This window comes from Quercus suber, unplaced genomic scaffold, assembly GCF_002906115.3.
Source record: "Quercus suber isolate HL8 unplaced genomic scaffold, Cork oak 2.0 scaffold_296, whole genome shotgun sequence".
In the NCBI taxonomy this organism is placed as follows: domain Eukaryota; kingdom Viridiplantae; phylum Streptophyta; class Magnoliopsida; order Fagales; family Fagaceae; genus Quercus; species Quercus suber.
The window spans coordinates 838,254-852,117 of NW_027069752.1; the positions used below are offsets into that span (position 1 = coordinate 838,254).

The following is a 13,864-nucleotide window of genomic DNA, read 5'->3' on the forward strand; positions in this document are numbered from 1 at the left end:
AAAAAAAAAAAAAAAAAAAAAAAAAAAAAAAAAAAAAAAAAAAAACTAGGGGTGTGGTGAAAAATTATTTCACCACACATAATACTCATCACACCCTTAAGTATTTTTGTGATTGAAAAATGTAGTAATCCTAAATTATAATAAATGCTCTAAATTAACTCTTACCCAAAAAATAGAAGAGTCTCTAAGCACGCGCGTGAGCGCGTGCTCAGAGGCTAGTTGAATATTACAAGTTTACAATGGTTGGTGTTTCCTCAACCCGTGCAATGCATTCCAAGCTAGTTAGTTGATATCACAAATGCTAATGTGTAAGTTGTGATTAAAACAACATAATTTCTACATAGGTTCTGATTACACTAATTACAACAATTATCTCTTGTTAGTCCTCCAACAAGCCTATCTAATCAACAATTATCTCGTATATCACACATGCATTCTCGTCCTCAGACTATCAATTTTATTTTTCAAACCTTTGAACAAAAAACATTCTAGCACTTAAGATTTCAATAAATGCAAAAGATAAGTCCATGTTTGATTTTCCTTGTAGAATATTTTTTTAAGGCTTCTAGATCTACCCAAACTACGAATGAAATGAAATCCCTCTCCCTTAAGATTTGTATAAATGACACTGCCCTTTTTAGAGATCTGTACCAACCCCATGGACATTACCTTGTTTTGGATGAACCATGTAAATCCGGGAGTTTGTGTGTGTGCATTGAACTTTTTCGTCTAATTTCTGTTGTTCACATCCATAGATCTTAGATTAGGTCTTCTGTAATCTGTTCCCTAACATTAAAATTCCAGCATCTTCTTAATGAGGGGCATTTTTCATTCTGCTCTTGGAAGTGACACTGAAAATGATTTGTCAGTGTATGTTTACTGCAGATTTTTCATTGTTTCCATGTTCTTGATAATTTGTCAGATTAATTAGAGGTATATATCTTTTCTGCATTCATTTTTCACTCGTAGGTTTAATGCAGCAGACTTCTTAATGCAGCAGACTTCCAAGGGACACACCATATGGTCCCTTAAGCACACAGGAAGTCCAAGCACCCAATATACACCCATACTTCGTAGCCACCACACTTCTCTATAAAGAATTAGTTTCAGTGGCATACCACCAAAGCCAGTTCCCCAACAATGCATTATTAAAATGTGCAGGCTTCGCACAAAGTCTGCTTTTTCTTGGACTACTTGGTAAAATCCATCTTATCAAACAAAGTCTGCTTTTTCTTGGAAACTGACATTACACTTCATTAGTTCTATATGTGTTATATAGATATAGGTATATCATTGTGACACCTCATTCTCTCATAACAATGGTGAAGGGTGAGGTCATGGGTTCAAAATTCATTGTGTGTGTCTCTAACTTACCAATAAAAAAATTTGGAGTTTTTCATCAGTTATTGAGCCTCCCAAAATTGTGATTTGTCCTTACAACAATATCAAGTATTGTATTGCTCTAGATAAATCAGGTACGTATGGAAATCCTCTTTCCAAGGACACTTCCCATTAAATGTTAGGGATTCATAATCTTTTCATGTTCAAAAACCATTAATTTTAGGCAAGTAGTTTTTTCTTGTTAAATTTCATTTTGTGATCCTTTGATAGATATACTACCATTCTTGCCTAAATCGACATTGGTTGATGTAACTGGACTGACTTGGAAATCTTTCAATCTATGATGTTTTTTACCTGCTCGCTTGATTATGATTTAATTTTTGGTAGATATTTTCATGAATGTGGGTTAAATTGCAAAGTTTATGTCTTTAACATCTATTTTATATGCATTTAGGTATTCAGCAAGATTTGTCTGTAGTAGTTCATTCAAGCACTTTGGAATCATAGCAGTAATAGGAAGCAAAACACCATAGCTTGTCATGCATTAGATATGACAATAACAAACGCTAAGAATCGACAAGAAACAAATGTTGTAGGCATGCAAGTAAAGTTCTAAAAGACCATGGTGATAGCAAAAGAACTGCTAAAATTGGGACAATCAACACTAGAGACAAATCTAAAAATGAAGCCACTGATAAGCAGAAGTAGAGACAAGTGTATATCTGTGAATCATTATAAAGTGAGACAATTTAACAGCTTAAGGGTTCCTCTGTGTTGGCCGAGCTCATGGACCTTCTCAAATTATGTTCCTACCATTCATGAACCTAGACTGTACTCCTTTCTTCGGTGCCAAACCCAAACTTAATTAAAAAGAGCATAAACAAACACAGAGTCTTTCCTCCACAATCATCAATACGGGAGGGAGAATTGTTAGAACACAACGGCCATTTTGAAACTTGAAAAGTAACATTTCCTAAAATAATTTATATGGGTTATCCTATTTCCACAAGTTTATTATTATTTACTTGTTAAAGATAAAGTTTTGAACAAAACAACATCAATAGAAAAGAGTCTAAAAAATTTATGGGAAAAAAAAAAAAAAACCCATAATATGTAAATGATTAGATGATTATAGAAAAGGGAGAGGGAGAGACCTGGAGGTGGCGGAGCTTGATGTGTTCCCAGACCTTCTTGACGGCGTGGGTGCGAGAGGACTCGGTGGCGCCGTCGAGGAATTTTCCGAGTTGAGGAGAGAACTGAACCACCTTCTGACTGCCGATGTTGGAACGAGCTTTGGTAGCAGTGAGAGAGACAGATCGCCTGTGTGAGTGAGCGAGAGAGAGAGGGAGGCTGAGGTGAGGTGTGCGACTGAGAGAGGCTGAGGTGAGGCTGACTGAACTGAGAGCGGGTGAGTGAGAGAAGACGAGAGAGGGTGAGTGAGAGTGGAGAGTGGAGAGTGACTGTGAGAGAGAGGCGTTTAATTTGAAAATATCCTATTAAAANGGCGTTTAATTGGAAAATGCCCTATTAAAAATCGATTTTCAGAGAGTCGAGGTCCATGTGGACCGACAGATCAGAGCCAGGTGGCGCCACGTCAACGCCAGATGGCGTCTACGTGGAACTCGAGTTTCAGAAACTCGAGTTTTATGTGGATGTCACGTGGAATCATGCCACGTCAAACAGCAATAACCGAGCCTCAAAAAGTTGAGGTCTGAGCGCAAAATCGAGTCTCTAAGACTCGAGGTGTTACTAATTTATATTGTTTCCAAACAGGGCCAACTAAACTATATAGTTGGCTAATTATGGATAATTACCCATTTCGTCCTAAAAAGCTTCTTATTTTCAAGTAAAGCTTTGTTGGGCAAGCGGCTTTGGCATCATGCCAAAGAGAAAAATGCTCTTCGAAGGAAGGTAGTGGATGACAAATATGGTGTTGAATGGAATGGATGGTGTTTGAGGGAGAAATGTGTCCCCTATGGAGTACGTCTTTGGAAGCATTTTATAAGGGGTTGAGAGAAATACTGGAGACGCCTATTTCTTTCCTTGGAAGAGTATTTGGAGGGTTTAAATCCCTACTGAATAATTTAAGAAGTAGGAAAGTGTGGTAGTAAACTGGTGCTGCATGTGCAAGAAGAACAGAGAACCAGTTGATCACCTACTTTAATACTTTACACTAATATTGCTAGAGGTTGTTGGTCTCTCGCACCTTTTCTCTTTGGGGAGCAGTGGGTTATGTATGCCTTACAAGGTAATTGATTTGTTGGAAGAGGCAATTTGGCAGACATCAAAATGGGAGATTTGAAAGTGATCCCATTACGCCAATGGCGGACTATGTAGAGAGAACGCAACAAACAGACATTTGAAGGACTTAAACAAACAATAAATACACTAGGATTTCAAGAAAGCAAACCAATCATGAATCTCAAGGAAAAAGCTACAATCTCATTTCCAAAAATACTGATAGCCTAAAGTTGTTTCCTACATACAGTTAGTACTTAATTCCTTAATCAAACTACTCTTGTATATCATGAGACACTACGGTTGCCTATAACTACCACAAAAATTGATATGAGTCATAGTATTTCCACTAAAGAATCTAGGCATAATAAGACCTAATCTGGATATGAGATATAACCTATCAACTATAATCTTCCAAGAACAAGCTTTATCATATTGGATATTCATAAGTTTCAATAATATTGACAAGATGAAAAAAATAGCTACATATAGACATGAATAGTCCAGCTTTTGTTATAGCTAGTCAACACCACAAAATCAATAATTAAATATTACTTTTGAAAGATAAAGTCGATTCCACGATCGCCTCTTTATCCTTTTTGCATTTTAATGCTTTTCCCAACAGATTCTGATGGACTTTAATTCCTGGCAAAACCAAAAAAGAAAAAGAAAAAAAAAGAACACGTGTTAGAAATCTAGTCCCTTTTTTCTTTTACAAGTAACTAAAATTTATTAAAATAGATATGATGTGTACACAAAATTCTCCTAAAAATTATAAGATCAAAGAATTATATTGAACAAGAGAAAGAGCCTATAAAATCAAATGAATACCGCTCAAACAAGTATCAAGTCTTACACGAAATTTAACAAAATCTTCCCATCATTAAACACCCACTGCTTCAAGACAGTTATGCAAACCAATACCAAGACAGCCAATTAAGCAAACAAAATAATTCATTTTAGCTCCATTGTTTTACCTCTTCCTCTTCCTCTTATTCTTCTTCTGCGGAGGATCAATCACATTATCCCCATCAAGGAGAAGAAGACTCCCAATACAAGTTGCCACCTTAAACACATACGGAAAACTCCGATTCTTAACCCTGTAGCATCTTATTCTTTTCTATGTCATACCAAATAAGGTTCGTACGGCCGCATTCTGGGTGCTCCTCCAACAGAACCTTCTTGCCATTGGTGGAAAACATTAGAGTCCTGAAATACTCAAAGTTCCGACACAGTACATTTTTCTCAATTTTAAAAATCTGAGTCCAAGAACCCTCTACCCCATATTTTTTCATCAAATAAACGTCACAATACATGTAATCATGAACAATACAACAGAGGAGTCCTCCCAACACATCCAAAAACGTAGACAGATAGTTTTCTAGCGGAACCGGCGTCCCATAGAGCCGGAATTTCTCAGTGGCGAGATCGAAAGCAAGAAGCGACTTCCGATGCTGCCCAACTCGATCAGCCACTAACCAATACACATCTCCATTCAAAGCCACCGACTTCCAGCAACATATCACCATGTTGGGCCATCGTTCATCAATTTTTTCCAAGAGGGCGATCTCATACTACACACCTTGACTTCAAACTCCATCCCAATCATATCTTCCATATAAAATTCTATAACCCTCAACACCTTATAGTCGTCGTTACGCGGATCGTGCCCGAATGCTAAATGGGAAAATCTAACGTCCGAGAAACCAGAGGGCTCTTCGATCGGTTCGAAGGGAAATCTCCTGTACTTCCTGACCAATGGATTCCAAACTGCGACGTCTTGCTTTTCGTGCCCATTGTGAAGGCAAACCAAGCCGTCGCAATAGTCCGAGACGACCCAGTTTAGTAGCGGCTGGTAAATTTCAACGGTCTTGCCGAACCGATTGTATTTGGATGAGAATTGAACGGCGGAAATATAATGTGAAGCCGGAGCGAAGTCCTCTTCGTTGAGGATGAGGGTGCGGTCTCTGTTGGTCTCAATGGAGAACTTGAGGTGCATTTTGATGAAATATGAACTAGTGATTAGGGAGTACCATTCCTTAGAAACGCAGAGGAAGCGTACCACAGACTTCACTGGTAATCGGATTAGTATCTCGGCGATCAGGTCTTGCAGTAAATTCGACGTCATGGAAATGGATTGAATGGTGGCTGTACTGTAAATGTAAAGGAGGAAGTTAAAAGGTTCGATTAAAGGTAGAGGGATCTGGCGAAGTTGTTGGTAATTGTGCAGGGAAGGTGTTTGCAGAGAGAAATGATTGAAAGAGAGAGTTAAGTAGTACTTAGTACGTGATGTGGGTCATGTAAATTGACTAATTCGACCCTTGCGAGCGGTGAAATGAGATAACGGAACCCGTTTCCCCCTCGATCCAAAATTCAAATCAGTCCCTGAAATGAAATGAAATGATCGCATCCGCTTTGCATCTTATTTAAAAATTAATGGGATAATTAGGCTCCGTTTGGTTTGCCATTTTAAACAACATTTTTTAGTTTTTAAATAGTATTTCATGCATTTTAATACACTTTTTCACTCACACATATTTCAAAAAACAATAAACAACAATTTTCAAACTACTCTATCAAACACCCCCTTAATATTCCTCGATTTAGAGAAATGATATTCAACCTCAAATCTGGAGGGAAGAAACACTTCTCTTCATTGAGGTTTGAAGAAATTTTATAATGAAATATTTTAAATTTTTAAAAGGATCTCTTTACCAAAGTTTAATTATGGTCAGTAAAAAAAGATAAATTATAAATCTAAAATATAAATGCAAAATTTATCAAACACCAAAATACTTGTAATGACAAATATCTCTATAATCCGTTGAAAAAAAGAAAAAATAATAATAATAAGAAGCAAAATTCACTCTTATTATTTTAAAATACATTTTAATTAAAATTTTAAAATAATGAATTTCAATTATGAAGTATAATAAAATTGGAAACCTACCCTTAAGTAAAGAGCAAGTTAGTACATAATATTTCTAATATTAATTTAACAAAATTTGATCAATTAGATGTCAAAGGAAAATGTTTTTTTCCCTTCAAGTTTGGGGTGGAGTGTTATTTTTCCAAATCTCAAGGAAGGGGAGTGTAATTAGGGATGACAAAATTTTCCTGACTTGCGAATACTCGACCGACTCTAACAAGGCGGGTTTTACCCGACACGTGAAATATTACGAGCAATTTTGGTTTTATTAATTCAACTTGTAGCTGGTTCGGATCGAGTGCAAGTATTATGCAAACCCACCCCAAACCCAACCCATATAAATTAAAATTACTAAAATACTTAAGTATATATATACCACTAACTATATCCAAAGCCCTAATCACTCTCACTTTCACTCGATAGAATAGCAAATGTGTTCCCTAGATGAGACACCAGGCCTACTTTGTGAGCATAGCTAAGTTAAAAGCATTAAGGTCCTGAAAACCCATCCCTCCTTTATTCTTAGGCGAACATAGTTTCCCCCAATTGATTTAGTGGATTTTTTTTTTCTCATTTCGCATTTAGCGCTGCCAATATTTTGCCAAGACCGAGTTAATGCCATCACACACCGCTTTATGTATTCTGAAGATGCTCATGGAATAAGTTAGTATTGCCTGGGCTACAATTTTGGTAAGAATCTCCCTACCTGCCATTGAAATGTACTTCTCTTTCCAACCCATCACCCATTTAGTGATTCGTTCCAGAATTTCGTTAAAACCACCCACCCTAGGGAGCCCTAAGTACCGTTCACAATCTGTCATAATTTGTGCACTTAGCATTGCCCAAATATCTTCCTTCACTTCTTGGCTTGTGTTATGACTAAAGAACAAAGTTGTTTTTTGTCTATTAATGGCTTGCCCAAAGGCTTCCATATATTGGGCAAGGATGTGGAGGAGGTGCTGACATTCCTAATGTGTAGCTTGGCAGAATAAGAGGCTGTCATCTGCAAATATGAGGTGTGAGATACGGATTCCCCCTTTACAGGAAAGTATTCCTTGCATCTGATTCATCTTTATCACCTGTCTCAACATCGAAGATAGGCCCTCAACAAATAAAAGATAGAGATGCAGGGAAAGAAGGTCCCCTTGTCGAATGCCCCGCGATAGCTTAATAAATCCCTTGGGCTCGCCATTGATGAGCACTAAGTAAGATGCAGACCAGACAGTTTCCAAGGCTAGGTTAACCCATTGCTTAGATAAGCCCAACTTCAACATAATCCACTACAGAAATTCCCATTCCACTCGGTCATAGGCTTTACTGATGTCCAGTTTTATTGCCATATAGTCAACCTTCCCTCTCCTCCTATTCTGAATTCTGTGGAGCCTCTCAAAGGCCACCATAGTGTTACTAGTGATAAGTCTTTTAGGCACAAATACACTCTGAGAGTCTGAGATTACTTGAGTTAGAATAGTTTTCAGACGGTTAGCTAGAACCTTTGATATAGTCCATGAAACCACATTGCTTAAGCTAATCGGTTGGTACTCAGTGACATACTTCGGGTTGTTCTTCTTGGGGATTAACACAATATGAGTATAGTTCATTTTATGGAGACACTTACCAGAATGTAAAACTGTTAGAACAGTAGAGGTAATGTCGGGCTTGACTATGTGCCAATACTTTTGAAAGAAAAAGGGTGACATGCCATCCGATCCCAATGCCTTAGAGGGGTGCATTTGAAAAAGTGTCACCCTTCCTTCTTCCTTTGTGTATGAATGGGTTAGAGTTTGGTTCATGCCATCCGTAACCACCCGTTCAACTGAGTTAAGGACACCATCCATGTTAACCGGATTTGAGGATGTGAACAATCCCTTGTAGTAGTCCTCTGCTATTGTAGCTATCTGCTTTTCATCTGTGTGCCAAACCCCTGGTTATCTTGTATAAATATATATATATATATATATATATAGAGAGAGAGAGAGAGAGAGAGAGAGAGAGAGAGAGAGAGAGAGAGAGATACTAGTCTCACAAAAAAAAAATCATAACTTTTGCGTAGTAAGTTGTGAGCGGTGGAGATACGGACCCTATGGATCCACTATTTTTTTCTCCACAACTCACAACTCGCCACATAGTGTTAGATATTTTTTCTCACAATTAATATTGATTTCTTTAGAATTAATTTAATTATATTTAAATACAAAAGCCTCACATAAAATTGTTGCCTTAGGCCCCTAACTATATTGAGTCGGCCCTAACATCATTGTGGATTGTCTCGTGAAATACCAATAGAACTTTTACAGATGAATAAAATTTAATAGATTATTTTATCATGTCCGAATTAAAAACATTGACTAGCATTATCTTTATATCTCATTTTATTGTAGAATGATAAATTAAAAAAAAAAAAACTATAATATTAATAAAATAAAATATTTATCGTAAAGAAATTTAATTAGTTATTTTAAAATTCTATTGCTTTGCAAGAAAAGATATATATTTAGACATTATGAAATCAAAATGGATTCTTAAATCACCATTTTCCTTCTTTTTTCTTTTCTTTTTTAATGATTAAAGTATTTATGATAAAGAAGCATGTTTGAGTTTTGACCAACTTACAATTCCATTATAAACTGTGTTGCCTTTTATTGGTCACAAAGTTTCTTTCTTGCTAAAGTGCACCTAAAACCTTGGAAAAGAAAGTCTAGGACCACAATTGATTTCATACCAATTTTCAACCTATATGGCTAATCTAAATTGGTTAAAAAAAAGTAGTGGGTCGGTGTGAGAGTGATAGGCAATCTGTCACATAATGTAGTTGTGAAAATGGGTATGAAATTGGTTATAATCATAGAATTCCTGTGAAATTGATTATATTGGCTATCAAAAATCAGTGCTTCCATCATCCATCCTGTGGTCACTTGATTCGAGACATCATGTCTTCAGTTGGTTCTCTTTAGAACTATTCTTTCTCTCATACATGTCGGGTTGTTGGCAAGGCAACGCTTTAGCACATGCTCCAGCCAAGAGAGTGAGATTTTCATTTTTAGTTCTAGTTTGGATGGAGTTTGTTCCTCCTGACATTTATTAGTTTTATGTATTTGATTTTTTAGCAATTAAATAAATTGGCTTTTCAGCCTGCTTCTCAAAAAAAAAAAAAAAAAAAAAAAGTCCTGGCCATCTGTGAGTTCCTCCCTTAGTAATTACGTCCCCAAGGTCCTCCCTCTACTATCTTAGTCTTGCATCCTCTTCCTACTATTATTTCCTCTCTCTCTTAGACATGGCAAAACGGGTCAGAATTTTCTAATTTGACCCGTTTGACTCGCAACCCGATTGACCCGTTTAAAAATGACCCATTTTGACCAGTGACCTATTTTGACCCGCGACCCGATTGACCCAAGCCGAACCCGACCTGACCCACCCATTTTGCCACGTCTACCAACATTGAGTAGATTGAGATTGAGGTGTAATTCTTATAAAATATTTACTTATTCTTCTTCACTTAATATATTATGTACTCCATTATAGTTTGTCATTCTTTACTTACCACCTTCATTTTCTCTTCCTACTTTAAACAGATCGAAGATTATATCAAGATTAGCTTCTAGAAAGCTAGAACAAGAGTTGCACAAAATTTGGATATCAAGTGTTTAGTGGTAATTGGTAAGTGGTAATAGTATCATCAGTGAGAATCTAATCACAGTTAAGGAACTCAGAAACAATTGACAAATTGCATCTATTTCCCAAAAAAAAAAAAAAAAACTTGTTTGTAAAATACGGGTCAGCTCGACTCGTCCCGCGACCCGACTCGACCCGCGACCTGATTGACCCGTTTAAAAATAACCCGTTTTGACCTAACCCGAATCTGACCCGACCCACCTGTTTTGCCATGTCTACTCTCTCTCGAAATCCAACTCATTCTTTTAATCAAAATCTCTAATTGCTCACAGCATGCTTGGTTTTCTTTTTTCTTCCCTCCAAGAGGCTTTCAAAAATTCTCATATTTCTCATTAAGAACATCTTTCCTTCTTCTCAATAAGTTTCTTACACTTCACACTTCTTCTCCTGAAATTCATTTAGCTTGCACATACAATACATTTTTAGGTGTGCCCCACAAAACCCATTTTATTTCCTAGTTACCTATCCCAACCTTACCATGAAGATCCTAAAATAGAACTATCGAGGAATTAACCATGCCTCGACAATGAGAGCCCTTAGGGCCTGTTGAGTTTTCATTAGCCAATTTTTTTTTTCTTTTTTTTTAACTGTGAGACTAAGGTTCAAGAGTTGAATGGAAGAAGTTAAGAAGCCTATTGAATTCGAAGGCAAATTTTGTGTAGAATCTGGAGGTAATAAGGTAGGTGGTCTTTGTGCTCTATGGAGGTTGGGTCTGAAGGTCAACATTTTTACACATGAGAGTAACCTAATTGGTATGTTAACTCAGATGTGCATGATTAGCCTTAGCTTCCGGTTGACTTTTATGGCTCTCCATATGTGTCATACAAAAGAAAGTTTGAGAGCAGTTGAGGAATCTAGTGTCTTGTTTTGATGGCCCTTGGTTCTATCTTGGAGATTTAACTTTGACTCAAATGGAAAAGTAATGAGGCAATGTTGAGACAAGCCCTTCTTACAATGGGCTGCGAGATGTTATGTTTGAGCGTGGTGCTATTGATTTGCGCTTCAAAGGAGGTTAGTGTACTTGGTCAAATAATAAAAGGGGGAGGGTTTCATAAGGGAGAGGTTGGACAAATTAAGGTGTCTGTAATGAGGACTAGAGACTCTTGTTTCTAAGGCAGGTATTATATACTTCACTACCATTAAATTTGATCCCTTACCTCTACTGTTAAATACCAATATGAATGAAACTTTTTCTCCACTACCTTTTTGGTATGAAGCCATTTGGATTAGAACAAGTAGGAGTGAAGATATGGAATAAAGATTGTTTTCTCCGTTGTAACCACTGAATCAATAGTTTACTACAATCGTTGAGAGGATATGCAAAGTAGGGATCATTTGGAGCAAAATGCTCTCTTCAAAGATTCCTACAAATTGAGCTTCAGAAACGGTTGTTGTGAAATGTGCTATTGTGTAAACAAAAAATCAAGGGAACTATGGCTCTGAGGGGTTATAAAACTACAAAGTTTTTCCACTTATTCATTGTTATCCGAAGGAATAAGAATCGGACGGTGGCCATAAAAAATTACTCAGGTGACTGATTTCTAAGCATGACATTGAAACCTATTCAAATCTGACGTTCTTTAAGTTATATAGTCCCCTTTATTTATGCTTCACATAAAATCTTGATAATATCCTCAGGAGGAAAACTATTTGATTTGGAGTTACCCTAATCCTAAGGAAATTAAGTCAGCCATCATTGAAATTAATTGTCTCAAATTTCCCAGTCATAACGATATGTTGAGGCTATTCTTCAAACATTATTGGCACATGGTTGGAGATCAAGTCAATGCTATGAAACTATCAATCCAAGCTCTGTCATCCATTTAAGAGGAATTAGTTTGTGCAATGTGGTCACAATTCCATAACAAATATTACTGTTAATAGAATAAGACCATTATTGCATAAACTCAATAGACCCCAACAGTCGGCTTTTGTACCTAATAGACGGATTGCCAAAAATACCATAATTGATCTAGTTTTGGAAAGAAGAGAAATTCAAATGTTGGGATGGTGGAAATTAAAGTTGGTCTTTTGGAGATTTATTTTTATTTTGCAGGGCCAAGTTTAGTGTGTTGTCAACATTGGAGAGATATTTGATGACTTGTGAGTATTCTAGTCAATTGATGTACACATATAAACTTTGTAGCCCAATGCATTCTAATCTACACTGTCGACTTTCAAGCATTCAACAAAAAGTGTGTAATAGCATTGATGTGGCAAACAAAAAATTTTAGCGGGGGTCGAATGGCCAAATGAGTATCTTACTTTGAAATCTCAGGAAAGACAGCTTGGACACCTGGGGTGAGGGTGAGTGAGGGCTTGAGATTGGAGATGGAGGGTGAGGGTTGAGATCGAGCAGATGGAGGGTGAGGGTTGAGAGATGGAGGCTGATTGTGTGATGGTGAGGGCTTGAGAGATGGGAGATAGGGTTGAGAATTTTTTAAGTATGCTATTTATACAAAGCCTAAAGCCGCATTTTTAACATGCGGCTATAGGCAAAGCTGAAGCTGCGTGTAAGAAACGCGGCCACTTCCTAAACTAAAGCCGCGTTTTATAAACACGACTACAGACTAAGTTTATAGCCGCGTCTATAAAATGCGGCTATAGGGAAGGTAAAGCTGCAGTTCAGATTAAAATAATAATAATAATAATAATAATAAATAGAAAGGTGCTATAGCCGCGTGTTTAAAACGTGGCAGTAACTCCAAACCAAAAAACATGACTATAACACTAAAAAACGTGACTTTAGACATATTCTATAACCACATGTGTTCAACACTTAAAGTTGCGTTTTTGAAAACGCAGCTAAAAAAAACGCAGCCTACGCCCCCGCGTGTTTTTTAGTGCAAAAAAAAAAGGTTCATGGAGGATTTGGCTTTCATATATGCAAAGTATTCAATTTGTCTCTACTTGCAAAGGTAGCTTGGAAAGTTGCCACAAATCGCTGTAGCTTATGTGTGAAGCTATTAAGAACCAAATTTAAATTAGAGACAACTGGCTTAAGGGGGATAAGTCCAAAAATCCTTACTAATTTGGAGATGAATAGAGATAGTTAGATCCATACAATACTGGGATGAAGTGGGGTTACGAAATTGTATTGGGAGATTAGAATGCTAGTGGATTAAACCAATACCAATGGATACTAGTGGATTAAACCAATACCAAATTGTAGTGTAGAGGTAGAAGAAGCGAGTACAATTTCTTGGTCTATTCAATGAGCAATTGATAATCAACTATAGAAGGGCTTGATAAAAATAGAATCCCATTCTAATAAGACTTGCATGGAACCGATGGAAGCTCTAAAAATGGTAAAGTGAATCCTACTCTAATGCACCGCTTTGAACAAATTTATTCAATTCTTAAAAGAGTATAACGCAAGAGTTACAACATCAGCTAAAAAAAAAAGAGCTGGATTAAAAAGGCAGATTTTAAGTTAAAGAATTTATTCTAATTTTTTAAAACAATTAAAACACTTAAAACACCCAAATAAAAAACATATTTCAAGAGACCATCTCCTCAAACCAAACTCACTCTCTGCAACTCCTCATTGCCAAACCTGCCAATCAAAGAAACTTACAAAACAAGGACAAAATGCTTGTTAAAGTCTGCAATGAACTAGACGGTGAGGCAGTGATCCAGCCAGTTGTCTTGCTGGTTTTATGGTAGGAAACACCCTTAATACTT

At 36.8% G+C, this 13,864-nt stretch overlaps 1 protein-coding gene across 1 annotated transcript; it reads right to left on the reverse strand.

The window, feature by feature from the left end:
- Positions 1-5,101: 5,101 nt before the first annotated feature.
- On the reverse strand, positions 5,102-5,707 carry LOC112000251 (F-box protein CPR1). Its single transcript, XM_024032348.2, has one exon. It carries the CDS (start codon positions 5,705-5,707, stop codon positions 5,102-5,104), a length of 606 nt encoding a protein of 201 aa, XP_023888116.2.
- Positions 5,708-13,864: the final 8,157 nt, after the last annotated feature.

Bases quoted from the DNA above. Each gene is read 5' to 3' on its own strand.
- LOC112000251 (XM_024032348.2), bottom strand. From the start codon at position 5,707: ATGACGTCGAATTTACTGCAAGACCTGATCGCCGAGATACTAATCCGA.